The following is a 21021-nucleotide window of genomic DNA, read 5'->3' on the forward strand; positions in this document are numbered from 1 at the left end:
AGATGACCACAGTAGCTGTCTCACAGGATGGCTGAGGACTAAATGACACAATACATTAAAAGCACTAAAAACCAAGGAGATGGACATACGGTAAGTGCACAATAAATTCTCACTATTACTTATTACTTTCATTGTTTTACCTACCAGAATTCTCATAAAAGTCTCCAGGGGGTAGGGAAGAGTTCCCTCTAAGACAAGCCACAGTTGTCTAGAGAGATTTTTGGCAGAACTTAAAAAGTTTTTAAAGTGTTTTTGTTTTTAAAAAAAAAAAAAAAAGAAAGAAAAAGAAAAAAGGGGCGCCTGATTGGCTCAGTGGGTTAAAGCCTCTGTCTTTGGCTTGGGTCATGATCCCAGGGTCCTGGGATCGAGCCCCGTATCAGGCTCTCTGCTCGGCAGGGAGCCTGCTTCCTCCTCTCTCTCTGCCTGCCTCTCTGCCTACTTGTGATCTCTGTCAAATAAATAAATAAAATCTTTAAGAAACAAAAAACTAGCCAACTAACCGATGGCCCACAAAGGATACCCACTGCCACGCAGGGCTAGACAACTGAGCTCCAGGCACCCAAGCGAGCATGCGGAGAAGGGCTTCCATCTCCCGGGGAAGGACCCTGTGCCGTCCGCTCCCACCTCCACGTCCTCACTGGCTCCTCGAGACACAGGCGTACTGCTGCTGCCATCCTCCCCCTGAGATGTGCGAGCTGTGGCCCATAGCCAGGGCTCACAGTGGGGACTGAGTTCTCGACACCATATACACTGCCCAGCTTTGCTTTCAAATAAGACGATAGAAGAGAAAATGGACATTGAACATTTCGTGTCTTCAGTGCAAAGTCGCTGTTTCTAGGAATGAAGGAAAAGCACGCATGGCCACCTGGCCTGCGATGAAGCATGACCCCTGGGCCTGAGCTAGTTACCCAAGGCCAAACACCCAGGTCTGGCTCACTCGGGTCCTGGCGATTCAGATGGTCTGAGTCAGAGTCCTCCAAGACTTCTGGAAAGTTGAGGGGACACTGGTGAAGGTGAGTCTGGGAAGACACACGTGGTCCCTGCCACAGGGGGGCTTTCAGACAAGTCAGGAACACACACACCTGGATCAGTCAGCACTGAGCCCTACTGGGTGGGGCTGCCAGAGAGCCTGAGACCAGTGGGGAGCGATCCACCCCCAGGCAGCTGGGAGGATTTCCCAGTCGCCTCTATTTGAATACTTCTAGGCCCATGAAAATATGGGGAGGCAGCCAACTTTCAGTCCCCTGCCTCCACCTTTCCTCACTCCCTTCAAAGGACAGGAAGTGGTCAGGCAGGAACCCAGTACCCTCATCAGATCACAAAAGCCTGGGATTTGGAGTCACAAGCAACTCCACGTTATCAGTCCCAACACTTCCATCCAGAGACATTGGATCAGAGAGGGCAAGGATGAGGGACAATGACTGACCGGTTCCTTACCTCCCAATTCGCAGCCCCTATCGCCTCTACCCTTGGCTAGGTCCGTAGACAACCAGCTCACACCAGCTATCCTCCAAGTTCTAAGTCTGGGGTCAAGGGTACAAAAGGAGAATTCCCACGGTGGGACCAAGGGGGCAAGAGGCAGCAAGCCTTCCCCGTCAGGTGCCTGTACCTGCCTCAGAGGCAGAGCCTCACCTCCATCATCTCGAAGATGCTCTCTGGGTCCAGGCTGCCCTTCCCCACTTTTCTCATGCACGTCACGACTCCCGTGCTGGTCACGGACACCAGCAAGCTGGCCAAGGAGCAGGCCTCCTCTTGAAGAGTAGCGTCCACGACATGCCGATAGCCGATCTGCAAAGTCAGGGCAGCAGAGCACACGGGTGGGTAACATGCATTCCTGAGCCCAACCCCTCACAGCCTCGTGGAAGGAGTAGCTACACCAGTGAAGAACCTGCACTGTCCATCCAAGGTCTTACTTTAGATTCTGGTCACATGGAAAACACCTAAAGCCATGTTCAATGATTCTACCACAGGCCACTATGGAAGCAGAATTACAAAAGCATGAGAAGGAAATATGGGGGACCGGGGTGGGGTTAGAGCTGTAAGTCAGAGACCATCCAAGTCACAGGCCACCAAGGGTCTCCAACAGAGGGGCGCAGGGAGAAAGTGACACGTGAAGCCAGATGGACGTTTCACTGATGACAAAGATGAACCAAGAAGGTGCAAGCCGAGAGACATGCTCAAGAATGAGTCAAGTGCCAGTGGCCTTGGTTGGTCCGAGTGCTGCATCATACCCCAGCCTCAGGAAGGGATTTCAGGGAAATTAAACCTGGCCCACTCAGTCCTATTTTTATAGATCCTGTGTGGAATTAGGGACAGTTCAGCCAATCCAGGCTTTGGTGCACATCCTTGGGTGTGCCGGGTACGCGACAGCATGACTGGGCTGTAGGTTCCACAGGCCTCTGTGCACATGTAAAGACCACACGTGACAGGATGCCTGGGGGGCTCAGTGGATTAACCCTCTGCCTTCAGCTCAGGTCATGATCCCACTGGGATCAAGCCCCGCATCAAACTCTCTGCTCAGCGGGGAGTCTGCTTCCCTTCTTCTCTCTCTGCCTGCCTCTCTGCCTACTTGGGATCTCTGTCAAAATAAATAAAATCTTTTTTTAAAAAAAGGCAAAAAACCACACGTCATATAATAGATCCCCAGATGCTGCTCCAAACCCTCATTGCATAGATGGGGACACTGGGGCCCACAGAGAGGACAGTGTTCACCTCTAACCTCCCTAGACCCACAGAATTGAGGGACTTAAGGGAAATGTGCGCATACGGTGTTTGAGTGAAACACCTGGTAGGGAGGATCTTAACAAACTCAGCTGCTCGCACCATGAACCCACATGTGTATTCCTGGGACCCCATCATGTCTTCTAAACAAACAAACAAACAAACAGAGCTGCTCATAGTTGGTAGTTTCTAATATAACCAAATGACTGGATTTGGATTAAAGCTACCTGTACGAGGTTTGTGAAACTGTTAACTTCTCAACCTATTAAGTAACCTTAATGGGTTGAGGTTGAAGAAGACCCACAGGGAATTCAAAAACCATCAGATACGGGGTGCCTGTGTGGCTCAGTGGGTTAAAGCCTCTGACTTTGGCTCAGGTCATGATATCAGGGTCCTGGGATCGAGCCCCACATTGGGCTCTCTGCTTGGCGGGCAGCCTGCCTCCCCAAGTACCCCACCTACTTGTGATCTCTCTCTCTGTGTCAAATTAAAAAAAACTTAAAAAAAAAAAAAAAAGAAAGAAAAACAGATACAACCGCGTACCTTGCACAGAGTGACAATGCAGGGGACATTCTCCACACTTAGCCGGATGCAGTCGTAAGGGTCATCTGAGAGTTCAATGTCCTTGGACCCCTCTTCATCCTCTAGAACACGAACTCTCGGTATCCTAGAAACAGAAGCCCAGTTAAAAGTCCCACTTACTGTGAGAAGAAAAGAGAACTTCTTTCTCCCGAGACTGAGAACAGCAGTTGGAGTTCCTGAGCGTCACAAGTCAAGTGACACTCCGCCTATAGTTTATCATCCTTGTCCCTATCGTCTCTGTCAGAAGTGCCCAGGCAAACTGCAGAGCACCAAAGAAAGGGGGTCTTCTCAAAAATGATGCTTGGTCAATCAGATATGCACATGAAAAAAAAAATCTTGATCTCTACCTCATACCATATACAAAAGTCCATACCAAGGGCACCTGGGTGGCTCAGTCACAGCCTCTGGCTCAGGTCATAATCTTGGGGTCCTACGATCGAGCCCCACATCAGGCTCTCTGCTCAGCAGGGAGTCTGCTTCTCCCTCTCCAGAGCTCCGTGATCTCTCTCACTTTCACTATCTCTCAAATAAATAAATAAAATCTTAAAAAAAAAAAAAAAGTCGATACCAAATGGACTAGAGATAGAGGGGAAAGATAAAACAATAAAGCTTTTGTTTTTTTAATAAAGATTTTATTTATTTGAGAGAGAGACAGAGAATGAGCAGGAGCAGGGTGAGGGGCAGAAGGAGAAGCAGACCCCCCACTGAGCAGGGAACCCAACTCAGGGCTCGATCCCAGGACCCTGGGATCATGACCCGAGCCAAAGGCAGACGCTTAACCAACTGAGCCACCCAGGCACCCCAACAATAAAGCTTTTAGAAGAAAAACTAAGGGGTGCCTGGGTGGCTCAGTCGGTTAAGCATCTGCTTTCAGCTCAGGTCATGATCCCAAGGTCCTGGGATTGAGCCCTATGTTGGGCTCAGTGGGGAGTCTACTTGTTCCTTTCCCACTGCCCTTCCTTGCTTCTTGTGTGTGCTCCCCCTCTCTCGAATAAATAAATACTAAAAAAATAACCAAAAAACTAAAAACATCTTCCTGACCTTGGTGTGAACAAAGATTTCTTGAACAGACCCAAAAAAAGTCTTGCCATACAGGGAGAAAAAAAACAATAGATTCAACTGCATTGAGGATTACAAAGAATCATGAAATCTACTGCACAAATTTTTATATGGTGCCATTCGTGAATAAAGCAATGAATCTTAACCTAAAAGTGAATTCCTTCATGCTAAAATTACACAGGTGATGAGGGACTTCTTAGTGAATGCGATGAGTTATTACAGGAGATTCTTTTTGGTCTTTGTTACTTTCATGCAGAAACTCATTTGTTCATCAGAAACTTTTCTTTGACATCTGAAGCCTTTGTATCCGAGATACTCTGATTTTGGAAAATTAAGTGTGCCTGTGGAATCCACTATCGTAAAATACTACCATACAGTTGGATAACCCTCTAGTGTTTACTGGGATACTTTCCCGTTTATTATTTCACTGGGGGAAAAAAGCAATGAAATAGAGTTGTACATTTTAATTGCCTCTTACTCAGTTATGTTCCCCAAAAGACAGAAAAGACGAATGAAACTACAGTCAATTTGTACTCATGTCCCCATTGTTCGAGTCTAACACACCATCTGACACAAGGAGGGACTCATTTGTTGAACGAGATTTAATTACTTGTTCAAGGTCACGACATTAACGACTGTTGGAGCAATGACAGGACACAGGCCCTGGCCCCCGCAGCAGTGTTTGCTTCGCACCACTTGCTAGCCCAATGGCACCCTCCTATAGGAGGGCAGAGAAGAATGGACGTGTGTGTGTATCTTCTTCCAAACCCACCAACCTTTCCACTTTCGACGTGTTGGCAGGTAAACAGATGACGAAGATAAAGTATGGGAAGCCAAGAGAAGTCCCAGCCCATGAATACTGCCAAGGTGTCCATCTGCTCCGTATTTACATACACATTTGCCAAAATTAACATATTAAGACCCACATAAGTGAAGAATATGTTCTGAAAGGTATTAGAAAGTGCTGCTGAAGGCTGATGAGAAAGCCTCAGGGCGAAGAGAACATGAAGAGCTAATGTTTCTTTATTCTGTAAAGAGCTGCTTATGCTAGTGGAGGAGCTCCCAGAGCAGCAAGTTGTCCAGTGTGGTCTAAAGGGATAAACCCGACCTGTGTAATTTCACTAGCCGGGGCCTCAGAACACAAGCTACACTTACTGTTTTTCATCTTGATTAAATGGATTTTAGAAACGGAATGATCTTCCCGGGTCAGGCGGATGTTCTATGCTTTCAGAAGAGTATAATCATCATTAGGCAGAATAAAACGTTTTCTCAATGGCCCTCTGTACAATGTTTCCAAAAAAAATTGTTTTTAAGATTTTATTTATTTGAGAGAGAGAGACAGCAAGAAAGAGAACACAAGCAGGGGGAGTGGGAGAGGGATAAGTAGGGGGAGTGGGAGAGGAAGAAGCAGGCCCCCCACTGAGCAGGGAGCAGGGAGACTGATATGGGGCTTGATTCCAGGACCCTGGGTCATGGCCTGAGCCAAAGGCAGACGCTTAATGACTGAGCCACCCAGATGTGCCAAATGTTTCAAAATTTTTTTAAAAATATGAACTTTTTGTCAAAAAATATCACTTAGATGTCTAGGGGCGCCTGGGTAGCTCAGAGGGTTAAACCCTCTGCCTTTGGCTCAGGTCATGATCCCAAGGTCCCTTGTGATCTCTGTCTGTCAAATAAATAAATAAAATCTTAAAAAAAAAAAGAAGTCTAAAAGATGGGATGCCTGGGTGGCTCAGTCAGTTAAGTTTCTGCACTCAGCCCAGGTCATCTTCTTGGGGTCCTGGGATGCAGCTCCATATGGGGCTCCCTGCTCAGTGGGGAGAATGCTTCTCCTTCTTCCTCGGACCCTCCCCCCACTCATGCTCTCGCTCGCTTTGTCCCTCTCAAATAAACAAATAAAAAAACCTAAAAAAAAAAAAAAAAGCTAGATATTCCGGAACGCAGAAAATATTTGTAAATGTGTGTGTGTGTGCGCACGTGTGTGTACATATGAGCTGACATATTACATAAAGAATTCCTACTGTAGCTTAAAAAAAAAAAGAATCCCCACCAAACATAGAAGACTGACAACCTAATAGAAAAATAGGCAAAAGACTTGAACGGACTTCATAAAAGAGGCTATTCAAGGGGCACCTGGGTGGCTCAGTCGTTAAGCATCTACCTTCGGCTTGGGTCATGATCCCTGGGGTCGAGCCCCGCATCGGGAATCCCTGCTCAGCGGGGGACCTGCTTCTCCCTCTCCCACTCCTGCTGCTTATGTTCCCTCTCTTGCTGTGTCTCTCTCTGTCAAATAAATAAAATCTTTAAAAAAAAAAAAAAAAGAGAGAGAGGCCATTCAAATAGCCAATAAACACACAAAGAGGTATTCAACTTAAATATCCATTAAGGAAATGCAAATTAAAACTGCAATATGATACCAAAACACACGCCAGAATGGCAGATATTAAAAAGACAACAACAACAACAAATTGGCAAAGATGCGAAGCAACCCAGAAACGCTTTACACCACGCTGGTGGGAGTATCATCTAGTAAAAGCTCTTTGGAAAACGGTTTTGCAGTATTTACTAAAACCAAACATAGCCATGCCTTATGACCCAAAATTTTCACCCATACCCAACAGAAGTGGGTAAATATGTGCAAGAAAAAGACAAAAACGTTCATGTTTGGGATAGCCCAAACCTGGAAACTACCCAGATGCTCATCCCCAGTGGAATGCCTAAATAAACTGGACACAGCCGCATGGGGGCCACCGCACAGCAGCAAGGGGACGATGACTACAGGCCACAATCCAGATGTCTCAAGACACAATGCTCAGCGAATGAAACAGACACGCAAGAAAACAATACTGTGTGATTTCATTTACATCAAGTACAAAACCGGTCTACTGTTGCAGGACAATGGTTATCCTCAGTGGCTGTAGGGACCGCACGGGGGTGGAGGATGAAGAGGGTTTCTGGGGGCGGCCGGCAACATTGTTTCTTGAGCTGGGTGCGGGGAAACACACTGAACCCATAAGGTCCATCCATTCCATTCCCATCTGGGGTGCAGGAGCCAGGAAGGAAGAGGTGGTCCATACAGCTACATGACGGAAACCGCGTTGGTGCTCTGCCCCGCTGTAACAAAAGCCCTCTATGATTGCATGCCGGCGGGCCATCCCGACACAAGGCCACACACCCACAGCAGATGAGCTGCAGCGAGGAAAATGTCTACAGGAGCCAAGGGGGCCGGCTGGGGCCTGCTCAAAGCCTCCATGTCAGGGCACCCAAGATGGAAGCATTTTTTTCCCCCAAGATGTATTAAGTAACATCTTATTTGAGCAAGTCAGGTAACCAGTTTGAAGTCTGACTGGTACGTTAAATGAGCCTGTGCAAACGCACATCATGCGCGCACATGCACGTATCTTCCCGACACTTGGGCCACAAGCTGGGTGAGCTGAAGGGCTAGAGAATGGCCTCTCTCTTTCTAAAGGACGTGGACTCTACAAAAGGTTTTCCACGCACCGGGGACCTGACGCCTGACAGAGTCCACATTCCTTGCTACCCGCTGGGCTGTTCTCTGTTCTAGGCGACGAGACTTAGGGCTATGGTCACGACAGGTGTCCTCGCCAATCTGAGCAGCTGGGTTTCACCATCCCGATGTACAGTTTGCCCAACACTTCCCCCACAGCCGAACAGCCTCGTCTGGTTCTACTCTCTCTTTTTGCCCTGGTGCCCATGGAAACCAGCTGGCAGATGGGTAGTTATTTCTGAAGCTCAAGGTACAACAGATGGTGACTTTCTTCTCCAAGAGAGCCCCAGCACAGGCTGCTACCATGGCAGTGGTCCTCGGACCCCTCGTGGCCACCAGGCCCAGAGTCCTCTTGACCTCTTGCATGATCGCAGCCAGGAGCCTAGTGGCATAGGTCGGACTGGGAAACTCTACAGCTTTTGATGTCAGCAAATATTCCATCCTGCAATGGCTAACAGAAATTTATTTAGCCTTCTGTTTTCTTCTGAATTACACAGGGAGTCTAAATTCACCAGAGAAAACCTCTAAAACACGGAGAAGTGTTAAGTTGCTGATAAGAGGAGCATTGGAAGACCATCACAATGCCCATTTTAGGATATACACCTCTCTCTCTCTCCCCAGACATAGTCACAATATATGAGTTACCAAAAGTAAAATACAACAAAACAAGCGAGATGAGAGGACTGTGTTTAGTGCCTGGTTTTGTGTGTTAACAAACCTCTCAACAGGCCGCTGAGCCGATTGCCACCCGCTGCACTGGGTCACTCAGGTTGTTCCTGGCGTCTCACCATTACCAAGAAGCTGCAATGAACATCCTAGAATAACACCCTTGCTCATTTATCCAAGTAATTCCTTAGCCTCTATCCCTAGAAGTCTCTAACCCTCATGTTCTCTGCCCCAGGATCCCCCAGTCCCTTAATGGAAGTTCTCACGGCATGAACATCCCTACCCACATGTTTGTTTTCAGATGCCACAAACCTTCCTGCAAGAACCGGCAATGGCGGGGGAGAAAGCTGTGGGATCATTCAGAGGAAGTGGCAGCTCCAAGAGGGCTTGGTGCTGTGTCGCTTGCTGCACAGCTGGCTGGGAAGCTGATCCCCGGTGGCAGAACCACTTCTTGCTCTTGAACCCCAGGGCTGGCTGCCGCCCTGCTTTCAGAACATTCCTGGGTCCAGTCAAGGAATCTGTGTGCGCCCACTATGTGGCCGGCATTGCTCGTAGCGCTGGGGACAGAGCAGAGCACATGACGGGCCAAACCCAGGCTCCCGAGCAGCTTTATCCAGTTACGGTGTTTGGACAGTTGACCTGTGGTTGTTTTCCACTCTTTTTGCTTCTTTGTGGTTTTCTAGTATTTTTCTTTTCTTTTATTTTTTTTTAAAGATTTTATTTATTCATTTGACAGAGAGAGATCACAAGTAGGCAGAGAGGCAGGCAGAGAGAGAGAGGAGGAAGCAGGCTCCCCGCTGAGCAGAGAGCCCAATGCGGGACTCGATCCCAGGACCCTGAGATCATGACCTGATCCGAAGGCAGCGGCTTAACCCACTGAGCCACCCAGGCGCCCCAGTTTTCTAGTATTTTTCTACATGGGACGTGCTTACTCATGAAAATAACAGCATAAAGAACAAATACGGAAATTTACATATATATTGAGTTTTACCTTGTGAAATCTGGGGCTTGTCATGAAGTGCCACCATGTTTAATGCTAAAGGCCCTTGTGGTCACTTTCCCCTGTCAGCTTTGGTATAAAACCTCCTAAGTGGCCCATCGCCAGTGTCTACTCAGGCTCCGCGCAGGTCCTTCGGGCTGTTTCCAGGAAGACTCACCTTGTATTGAAGAGAGCAGCCTTCACAGCAATGCAGATGGTGTCGAACAGATTCCCATCACATTCCAGCAGCTAAGGGTGGCAGGGAGCAGGGTGGGGAGGAAAAGCAAACATCATTTCTTGCTCTAAGTACCATACCAGTTAAAGGACACTGGTTCCCACAAAGCGCTCCCTGTTCACAAGATAAAGAGAAGAACGTGTGGACGCTCTCCTGGCGGATGCCGGGCACATTCACCCTCATTGCCAGAGGCTCCTTGGCGACCACGCCAGCCTGCACCCCACAGGTAAGGTCACTGCTGGTCCCAACTATGGGGCCACCACTCGGGCCCGGCTTGTGGCGGGTCTCCTCTAAGTGGCCCCCCAGCCAGCTAGGTCTGCACTCAAGGAGGAAATGATCACCTTTGTTTTGTCCCCAGTGGCTCCCGAGTGTGACTCGCCTCTGTGCCCACATAAACCCAGCCTCCAAACAGGTAAATTACGGTGGCCACTGATGCAGCAGCCACCACCAGGTTTGTAGTTAGCAGTGTGGTAGCCTCCTGTATGTAATCACCATCGTACGGCTGTGCCCGAACACGGGACAAACACACCACGCTGCACATTCGGTGCCACAAAAACTAAGTTCCTGCCCAAGAGCACCAACCACGCTTCCGGGTGCTCACTCCGCCGGGAAGGTCAGAGCACAGTATTCGGTGGAAGGCAACACATCCTTCTGTCCTCATTTCAGTGATGCCCTGGCCTGAGACCCCAAGAAAGGAAGGGGAGGCGAGTCTGTACCTACTCATCGGACCTCCACCTCCAGGGTGGACGCCGGCCTGCCCGCAGCACGGCAGGATTACTGCTTCCTGAACCCCCTCCGCCCCACTGTCTTCAGCGCCCGGCTCTGTGCCCAGCAGAGGACTAGCTCTTCCCCGTCATGGCTCAGACACAGACCGCCGCCCAGGGAAGAGCTCCAGCGGGACTCCTGAGTCAGACCATCGGCTAGGACTCCTGTCTCTGCCACTCAGCTGGGTGGCCACTTCACATCTCCGGGCCTCGCGGAGGCTGAAAGTCCCAAAGGTCCCACAGAGCTGTTCCACAGGCTCAATGAGCTCATGTTTGGAGAGCCCTCAGAAGCGTGTCCAGCACACAGTAAGCGTGAGCTAAGTGCTTCTAGAGAACACTGCTCCGCGCCTTGGTCTCCCCGCAGCCGGCCTTGCAGACAGAGCACATGTGCTGCACGTCCGTCTGCACTGCGCGCTCTGAGCCTGGCTGTGGTCACGAGCCCCTGGGGAGCTCAGCGAAGCACAGGGTGACACGCTGGCGTGTGCGTTCCACTCCAGACCCCAGGCAGTCCTGACAAGCAGCCAGGGCTGAAGACCACCGTCTCCCACTCCGATATTCCTGTGCCCGCCTCATGCCAAGAAGGCGCTAGGGAAATGTTGACATCCACTCTAGTAGCTGTGGGATCTCCCTGCTGGAAGGACTCTAGGGAGCACATCACCCCCGCCCCCCACCTCCTTGGCAGCTGGGGACACAGAAGCCCTCCCGCTCGTGTCACAGCGGCCTGCCACAAACTCGGGCTCATCAGCAAGAGAGGAAATCAAGAGGGCAGAATGTTAAACCTGATTGGCCCGGGGGTCCCCCGAAGGGCAGGTACCAGCCTGCCCACCCTCCTCCCTGTGGTGCAGAGGATAAGCCCACTCCAGGCCTCAGGGCCGCCTGCTCAGGCTCCTCTCTGTGTGCCACACCACGGGGTAACCCAGGTCAGGCAGTGCGGGTCTGACGCTCTCCTCTGCCGCTTGCTGGCCTTGTCCTCTGAGCGCCAGGATCCCCCTTGGTACAGCAAAGCCCTGCTTCTCTGTAGGATGACATGAGATCACACCCTTACCATTCCTGGCATGTAACCGGGGCTCAAAGACCCTAGTCTCCTCTCTTGTGGCCAAGCAGGTGCAGCTTAGTAAGAATCTTTCTGCAACACACAGTGGGATGCCCAGGAGGCAGGGGACAGCGGATGCGATACGGACACCCAGTGGCTTAGTGAGGTCAAGAGCAGGTGCCGGCATTAAAGAGAGGCAATGTCGAGGCCCAACCCCGCTCCTCACAAGCTGACTCTGGGGCCGGCTGCTGCACCTCTCCGAGCCTTACTTCACCGGTAAATGGGGACGACAGCAGTGTCTGCTTGCCAGAGCCATAGGGCCTACAAGGAAATGTATATAACGAGCTCATTCTCCAGGTGCCTGGGTGGCACCCAACTCCTGGTTTCGGCTCAGGTCATGATCTCAGGATCGTGAGATCGGGCCCCGCACTGGGCCCCAGGCTAAGCAAGGGACATGCTTGAGTTTCTTTCTCCCTCTGACCCTCCATCTCCCTGTGTGCTCGCTCTCTCTCAAATATATCAATAAATCATTTTTTTTTTTAAAAAAGCAAGCTCATCCTCATCCCATGCAGATGTGCCAACTTGTCCAACTTCTGCCCACCACCTCCATGGGATGCCACCTCCAGAGCATCCCTGGTTTTGTGTCTACTTCCCCGACAGGTGGTTAATTTTGGGTGCTACCATGATAGGACTGTTGTGTGACTTTTCCTGTAGGACGGTACTCTCTGCATGCTATGACACATGCGGTGTATTTAGCAAAAAAAACTTATTACAGGACATCATGCTTTTTCCACCTAGTCTCACCCTGAAAGTTGAAAGCAGCCACTTAAAGAGGGACACAGCACCGGAAGGAAAGCAGGCCGACTGGTCTCCAGCAGACGCAGACGGTGCGGCCAGTACACCACGTGACGCGTACCAGTACGTCCACGTAGAGGATCCAGCAGTGCTCCCGGGGGCTGATGCAGAGGGACTTCAGGTCGACGCTGCTCTTGTTGTTAAATATCCGGTAGAGGGTGTTAGCGATCTCTGTGCCAAGGTCATCACCTCCTCGACCTTCAAATTCAGGGGTAGCATTGGCTGAACTACAAAGAGAGGTAACAGAAAAGCTGAGTGAGTCTTTTCAGAAACAAAAAGCAAAGGCACGGGGCTTTGTTCCAGTTGCCCTATGGAATGCTGGAAGGACGAGCGCTATCAGGAAAGTCGCCACAGTGGGAAAGGACGGCACCTGCCTCTGGCCTCCAGACTTGTATGCAGGGGGCCAGATGGGTACCACGCTCTGTCTGTCAGGGGGCATGACGGGCATGTCCCGCGCCCCCCGACCCCCAACAGAAGCCATCTTTATCCAAAGAGAAACAAGAGAACAATAGTAAAGTGACCCTTGGCCAGTCATAATTAACTCTCTGAAGAGTGGAGTACGGCCCTCAGGCAGGCCCAGGAAGCCAGGAGGCCTGGGGACTCAAGCAGTCTGGTCACAGAGGGGTCATTTCACAGACACCATCCCGAGTTTCCATGGCCTGGAATGCACCATGAAACTCTCAGAGCAGAAGCCACAACATAAGTACAGTGAGGGACCTTCCTGGGATGGCTCAGGTCTGTGTGACAGCCGGTCACATTACATCGCTTATCACTGTACTGAACAGCAGGAAAGGGAGAGAGAAAGACTGGAGGCCGATTCAATATCAGACTGGCCCTTTTACTAGATCTGCTCTTTTTTCATGAGGAAAACTTTTCCACTTTGGCCTCTTGAACCTTACGCCCAATGACCTCAATGAAGAAGAAACAGGCATCAACATTTGCTGCCCCAAGCATCACTCAGAAGTGTTAAATGGGCAATTTCTGAGGGTTTTGGCTTAATAAAAACAAACCCTCAAAACATCAGGGCGCCTGGGTGGCACAGCTGGTTGGACGACTGCCTTCAGCTCGGGTCATGATCCCGGAGTCCCGGGATCGAGTCCTGCGTCGGGCTCCCAGCTCCATGGGGAGTGTGCTTCTCCCTCTGACCTTCTCCCCTCTTGTGTTCTCTCCCACTCTCTCTCTCTCTCAATAAATAAAGAAAATCTTTTAAAAAAAATCAGTGCAGTAAGTAAACATTCCAGGAATCATTTTACTGTATCGAACAGGGTCCAGAAAGGTAAGACCCAGCTGCTTCACAATGGTCTCTACAAAATCACATACTGAAGCTTTCTAGTCCATGCACTCATCCATCTAGAAAGTACCAGCTACCCGCTGGACACTGGAGGGAGAGCGTGAGCAAGGCAGATGAAGGCCCCAGGGTGGCAATCTCACAAAGTCAGGAGGAACTTCATGGTAAGAAGCAAACAGCAGGAGTGGGGCCAGGGAGGATGTTGACCAGTGCTGGGGGTCATAGGCGACCTCACACCAGAACATGGGCAGAAGTCAGTCAGGCTGCAGACAGGTGAGGGGGCATTCCGGGCAAAGCGACACCCATGTGAAGGCTCAAGGCCATGCCCACCCCATCCGATGCCCACCCCATCCGTGCAATGCTAAAAGAAGTCTCACCCGGGGCACCTGGGTGGCTCAGTGGGTTAAAGCCTCTGCCTTCGGCTCAGGTCATGATCCCAGAGTCCTGGGATGGAGCCCCACATCTGGCTTTCTGCTCAGAGGAGGAACCTGCTTCCTCCTCTCTCTCTGCCTGCCTGTCTGCCTACTTGTGATCTCTGTCTGCCAAATAAATAAATAAAATCTTTAAAAGAAAAAAAGAAGTCTCACCTGATATATTTAAATAGTCCATTTGAATATAGGCAGAAGAATGACCCCTAAAACAATGAGAGTATATCACCATATAGTAACTGTGCTTCTCGGACTCTACAGCATTCCCCTTCCACTACAAGCCAGCAGAGCCCCAGCTGAAAGTCTCCAAGAGAAACTTCCATCAGCCTCACTGTTCCCTCACTGCTTCTGCTGGACATAGGCACTGAGCCATGAAAAGCAGCTCATTTACGGTGAAATAATCAAGTTCCCAGGGACCAACTGAATAATTTTGTACAGCCAGCAAAACAAAAGCTGTTTCTAATTTACACACTAAGCAATCAATATTAAAATCCATCTTTTAAGTAAAACACATTCATACAGATCTGAGCAGACAAATCCAGTGAGAGGCACTTATGCTTAAAATGTGCACTTTCCTGACTACAATGGGCCACACGCTGGGGGGGGGGATTAATTACTCAGGTTTTGAGGCATCTGTTCTTTTATGACCCTAAGGGATGGCTTACAAATCTTCCCAGGTCCAACTGGCTGAACTAACCCACCCACAAAACCACGCCCCACTGGGGTTTTTTTTGACACTGAACTAATTTAAAGTGGGAACTTTTCCTATTCTAAAAGCCTTTCCCCCCACTTTTCTTTAAACATATTATTCTTTTAGCACAGCTGGTAGCCAGGCAGAGAAGAAGGTTTAGAAGGTTATGAGACCACAGAAAGCTCCCGTGTCTGGCTGGTGCCTCGGCCCTGAAGGGACTTGGGGGAAGAGGCTAGAAAAACGGAAGGAAATTGTTGGGGCAGGGGTGGGGACACAATAATACTTCAGGTGACGTGAGAAAAGCCAGAGAACCCATATTCTAACCAAGGATGAAGAGTAGGGTTGGGGTAGAGAACGGAGGGTCCCCGCTCATCACTAGGGGTGCTCCTAGTACCAGGACACTTCTTGGTAGAGGCAGACAGTGATACAGATCCAGAAAAGGACCCTCAGAGACCCTGTCAGAGGACAAGGATGCCCACAGCGACTGGCCAGGTAACCCCGTGAACAAAGAGGTACCGGTGACCTGCAGGCAGTGATGGAGACTCTGACAAACCTTCCAGCCCATCTAAAGGCATTTTATTTTATTTTTTTTAAGATTTTATTTATTTATTTGACAGAGATCACAAGTAGGCAGAGAGGCAGGCAGAGGGAGAGGAGGAAGCAGGCTCCCCGCTGAGCAGAGAGCCCGATGCGGGGCTCGATCCCAGGACCCTGAGATCATGACCTGAGCTGAAGGCAGAGGCTTTAACCCACTGAGCCACCCAGGCGCCCCTCTAAAGGCATTTTAACTCAGCTTTGAAAACAAACTCCGGTAGTGAAACCAAAATCTCACGGGTGGGCCCGGCAAGACCCCAGATGGGCCGACTCTCTCATTTCACCACGAGGAAAACTTGAATGTTTTCCACTGGAAACCATTGTGAGTACGTCAGACGTACCAGCTCACTGTATTCTCACAACCCAGCGGACGAGCTAGGCACTATTTCTGACCCCATTTTAGAGAAAATGGAACTGAGTCCCAGAAAGGTTACATAATTTGTCCAAGCTCACACAACTCGTGACTAGGGATCGAAGATTCCAACCCAGGCAGCCTGGCCCTTACCTGCTAGGCGGCACCGGACTCCCGCTGAATGCGTCGTCTGCCGCACCTGGCGTGTAGCCTAACGTGAGTCAAGGTCATGAATGGATGCTCTGGTCTTGGGACTTATTACTAGACCACAAATACTGGAATCAAGGAATGCAGGCTAAAGGAGTCCTAGATAAAAGCTTCCCTATTAAGTGCAAAGTTAAAAGGGAGAGAGAGTGCGCAGGCTGTTAACCCTCACCCCCTGCTCGGAGGTATCACAATACATCCTTTCAGGAGCCGAGTATCCACTTGGGGCTTGGGGCATAAAACCAAGTGCTTTCTGCGGCTACAGCTGCCAAAACCAACTCAGATCCTTCATAGAGCGTGACCTAGCCCCTCTTCCGGCGCTGTGGGGAAACTGCTTACCAAGCCAATAAACTAGTAAAATTCCTGGGAACGCTGCCGCTCCCAGTTCTCCACCCCTCCTGACTCATCACCTCTGCTCTGCTCCCCCTGCTTGGACCATCTCTGGTTTAACTGGGGTAGGGTGAGATCAAGGCCATGTCTACCTGAGACAGGACTTCAGACATTAGGTCCATTGTTTCCCTGGTGATCAATCTGGCCTGCAAATCAATGGAATCTTACAGCCAGGCAGAAGAAAGCGATTTAGTGGGTCTGCGGGGCAGGGCCAACTCTGGCCCTTACCCGTCCAGCCCTGCGGCAGGCCCCAATTCCTCCCATTCCCCTGTGTGCACAGGTGCTCATTCCTGAACCTGCAGAAGCTTCCCCATGAGTGGGAACGGGGACAGGAGCACATTTGGAGCTTTTCATGGTAAGCCCCTGACTGAGGTTTCTGGGAGAGTTACCAGCTCTGGAGACTTTCAGAATACAGCTAGCTTCGACTTACTTTCTTTGCAGGTTGCCTGTCTGCTTTGTCCTCCTCCCCCCACCCCAATCAGGCACTAACAGTGACCTCCTTCGAGCAGCACTAAGCAGTGAGGAGCTGAGATCAAGTGGCTCCATCCACCAATTCAGGGCTGAAGCTTCCGGTTCAACATTAGTGATGAATACGAGTGATCACAATGAAAAGTAGTTACAATCTCACAGGGTAGTAGCAGGTGTCAGGCACACTGAAATGTCGATGAATGAAAAGTGTCCTCCTCATCTTCCCCCAGTGAAGAACCAAAGGCTCTCCGAGTGTCTAAACCAGGCTTCCGGATACCCCCTATCAACATGGTGTCAGAGCTAGGAAGAGACTAGATGGACCGCCACCTAGTGGCATCCCAGAGTCACATACCAGAGCTCCCTAAATTCTTACCCTCCTCTGGGCTTCAGATAGAGGGAAACCATCCTCTCCCAAAGTTTCCAAGCTCTGATTTAAAACAGGCTGTTCTCAAGTTACAGCTAACACACCAAAGACATGAGACAGGAGTCAGGAGGTCTGAGTGTGCTCCCAGTTTTAGTGATGCCAGGCGTCTCCGGCCCAGCGCTCAGGAACCCCAAGTCTTTGCTACTCTATGGGGATGGGGTCAGAGTCAGTGCAGCCAGGTGCCCTCCCCAAAGGGCAGCATTCCCAAGACACAGGGGAAATTATGGGGTGGGAGGCAATGTCTGCCTCAGGTGCCACGTATTCTTCCAAGTAGACAAAACTGAAGTAGAATGAGGTAGCAGAAAAGTAGTTTTCTGAGACTTCTCAAATCACTGGGAATTTAAATAATGAAACCCTGGAAGTTGCTGATCAGTCAAGTCAAGCTGGGCTCAGACTGACAGCCCGCCTGACCCCAAGCTCCGGAACAACACCTCTGCTTCGGTCTGAAGCCTTGGGCTCTCAGCAGAGGGCTCGGTGGGGGCACCCTTGGTGCTGGGCACAGCCACAGACGTCCAGGAACCATTCCTATTCGCTGGAGAATAAAGGGGTTCGTATACGCAATTACGAGTTATCTTTGAAGACCCAGGTGAGGTTCCGAACCGACGGAGCTTGGTAAATCAGCGTCTCCCTTCTCTGGAGGAACACGAGGTTTTGCAAATGTCTCACGGTGACTCCACCTGCTAAACTGATCACTAACCCAGCCACATGAAGACGCTACAGTGTGCCACCTTGTGATTATCCATCTTGATAGAGTCCAGAGAGCTCCCTGGGAACTGGAGCTTCTGGGCCTGCGGAGGGTCTCCTGAGCCTTACAAAGGGAGAAAGGAGAGGAGCAGGCAGCCCTGCTTGGCCAGGAGGGAGAGGCTCCTCCAGAACCCGGATCTTGGGAGAGCTGGGTCCAAGAGTCCTCCCATCCTGGAGTCACCCTCCCTGTACAGCTAGGACAAGAAAGGGACAAGAGCAGCAGGCTAACCTGGAGTCATGTTCAGACACAGAGCCACAGTGAAATATGTCCCCTATGCCAAGCATCCGAGGGCAACACCTTCCCTTTGGTGTGGTTGGGCTGACCGTCTGCGGTCGGCCGAAGATGAAGGAGGTACAAGATAATAAAGAGGTGAAAAAGAAAAGCAAATTACAGTCCTTTGCACATGGTGCCTGCTCCTCAGTGACTGTTCGCTGCGCTGAATCAGGCAGATCAAGGCCAGGAGAGGCATTTTCTTCCACCAAGAGCAAAGGGGTAAGTTGGAGACCTGAACGAGGTCACTGCGACTTAAAGGATGGGCCAGTCCCACTGGATGACTCAGGCTGGTGAGAGCCGCCGTGTCCAACCAAGGGGAGGAGACTGCCTCGGGGTGGGGGATGGGAGGGGGGTCGCTCAGGGCAGGGTGCAGGAATGGACTAGAAAGAAAACTGGCCAGAAAGCTGACTGCAGATATGTTCTCAGAACTCTGAGCACAACATCCCTGGAAAGTTGGCTTCAGCGGGCTCCATGGAGTAGAACAAGCCAAGGCCCAGACTGGGAGAAGCCTGAGCTGGCATGACCCGCTCTACGACCCTGGGGAATTCCTGACCCTCTCTCAAACTGATCATCTCTCTAATAGCAATGTTGTGAAGACCAACTTCTTTTTTTTTTTTTTTAAAGATTTTATTTATTTATTTGTCAGAGAGAGAGGGAGAGAGAGCGAGCACAGGCAGACAGAATGGCAGGCAGAAACAGAGGGAGAAGCAGGCTCCCCGCCCAGCAAGGAGCCCGATGTGGGACTCGATCCCAGGACCCTGGGATCATGACCTGAGCCAAAGGCAGCTGCTTAACCAACTGAGCCACCCAGGCGTCCCAAGACCAACTTCTTTTTAATTTAATTTAATTTTATTTATTTATTTGTGGGGGGAGGGAGAGGGAGAGAATCTTAAGCAGTTTGCACGCGCAGTGTGGAGCCCAATTCGACACTTGATCCCACGATCCTGAGATCATGACTTGAGCTGAAATCAAGAGTAGACACTCAACCAACTCAGCCACCCAAGGACCAAACTTTGAGTGTGAAAGAAAACCAGAAGACTCGAACTCATTATATAAATGGGGGGGGTCAGCATCTATGCTGAAAAGGTGCACGCAGCAGGCCCAGGGCTGCCATCTTTAGAAGCGCCTGCTTGCAAGGTGGGCCCTCATTTGCCATCTGGGAACTTGACAATAAGACCTTTCCCACAGTGAACTGTGGTCTGCTGTCGCTGGACTATTGGTGCAAATAATGTGATAAGGTGAATATGTGCTTTCCTTCCAGGAGTCTGGAATTTTGGTACGTGTTAAGCAGAGGGTGCCCATGTGACCGACCCCGATAAAAATCTTGGGTGCTGAGTCTCTAAAGGGCTTTCTTGGGCAGAATCATCACACACATGTTGCTGCGTTTCCGCTGCTATGATAAATCTCAGCCATGAGTTCAACTATATGCTGGGTCTTGTGGATCCTTCCAGCTAATCTCTAAATATGGGGGTGGTCTTGGGGACTCTAATACAGAATCTGTATTAGATTAGCTCATGTACCTAGCATGAGCTAACAGAGATCTTTACCAACTCAAGAAAGCTTGCTGTCACCACACAATTAGAAGTGAAGTTACAGACGCAGGATGGGACCGGGGCCCCAAGCCCAAGAAAGGGGAGGCAACAGATGGGGGGGGGCAGGGAACACTTCCTGAAAGCCCGCTAGGAGCCAATCATTGTGGTAGTGCCCACTCTGTCTTCCTAATTTCCTTTCTTCATCATTGCAATAGTATCATTATTCCTATTTTTTAGATAAAGAAATTCAGGCATACAGAGACTGAGTAACTAGCCTGAGGTCACAAAGCTGGCCAGAAGAGTCTGGCTGGCTGCAGAAAGTGCAGAGTCCTGGCTCTTCCCAGCGCCCACACTGCCTGCCTCGATGCCACTCCCTCCATCGGGCTGTTTGGCCGGCCCTCGTCCTTTCTCTGCCAAGCAAGTCATGAAATGTTTTCTGCAAAACTAGAGCAGGAAGAGAAACAGGGCATCTGAGACCAAATGACCCTTATCATCTACGTTTGATATTTTTCAAAGCATCACAAAACCCATCATTTTACTTGACTCTCAGAACCACCATGTGCCGGGCTGCCGGGCAATGCCCTCCTTTCTCGGATGGGGAAAATGAGGCCCAGCACAGACCAGGTGACTAGGACAAGGGCAGGACTCAAGCCAAGGCCTTCTCCCACATATCCCAGTGTCCGGCACCCAGGAGGGATGCAGGAAATACCTGCTGGCTGCAGGAATGATGACTGAATACAAAATAAAAGTAGGTTCAACAGGAAACCAGAGGTCTCATCTCCGAATTTTCTTTTAAACCATTTTCTCCTTTAGGGAGCGTGGGAGGCTCAGTTGGCTAAGTGCCTGACTCTTGATTTCCGCTCTTGTCACGTTCTTGGTGTTGTGGGATGAAGCTCTGATTCAGGCTCCACACTCAGCAGGGAGTCTGCTCAAGGATTTTTTTCTCCCTCTCCCTCTGCCCCTCCTGCCCAGCTCATGCACACATATGTGCTCTCTCTCTCTCTCAAATAAATAAATGTATCTTTTTAAAAATATACATCACTTTTCTTTCCAAACATATACATAAGGATACCTGGGTGGCTTAGGTGTCCAACTTTTGGACTCACCCAGGTCTTGATCTTGGGGTCGTGAGTTCAAGCCCTACATTGTGCTCCACACCCAGTATGAAGCCTACTTAAAAAAAAAAAAAAATGTGGGGTGCCTGGGTGGCTCGGTCCGCTGAGTGTCTGC

At 50.1% G+C, this 21021-nt stretch overlaps 1 protein-coding gene across 2 annotated transcripts in view; it reads right to left on the reverse strand.

Moving 5' to 3' along the window:
- Positions 1–21021, reverse strand: part of EXOSC7 (exosome component 7) — a 46736-nt gene that overhangs the window by 13381 nt on the left and 12334 nt on the right. For both annotated transcript variants that reach the window (XM_044253755.1, XM_044253754.1), the window contains exons 4-7: positions 12464–12629; positions 9694–9764; positions 3265–3388; positions 1633–1788 (exon numbers count right to left, since the gene is read on the reverse strand). In XM_044253755.1, the coding sequence (XP_044109690.1) occupies positions 1633–1788; positions 3265–3388; positions 9694–9764; positions 12464–12629 (517 nt within the window). The remainder of the gene's footprint in view (positions 1–1632; positions 1789–3264; positions 3389–9693; positions 9765–12463; positions 12630–21021) is intronic.

Source organism: Neovison vison, chromosome 6 (assembly GCF_020171115.1).
Source record: "Neovison vison isolate M4711 chromosome 6, ASM_NN_V1, whole genome shotgun sequence".
Lineage (NCBI taxonomy): Eukaryota > Metazoa > Chordata > Mammalia > Carnivora > Mustelidae > Neogale > Neogale vison.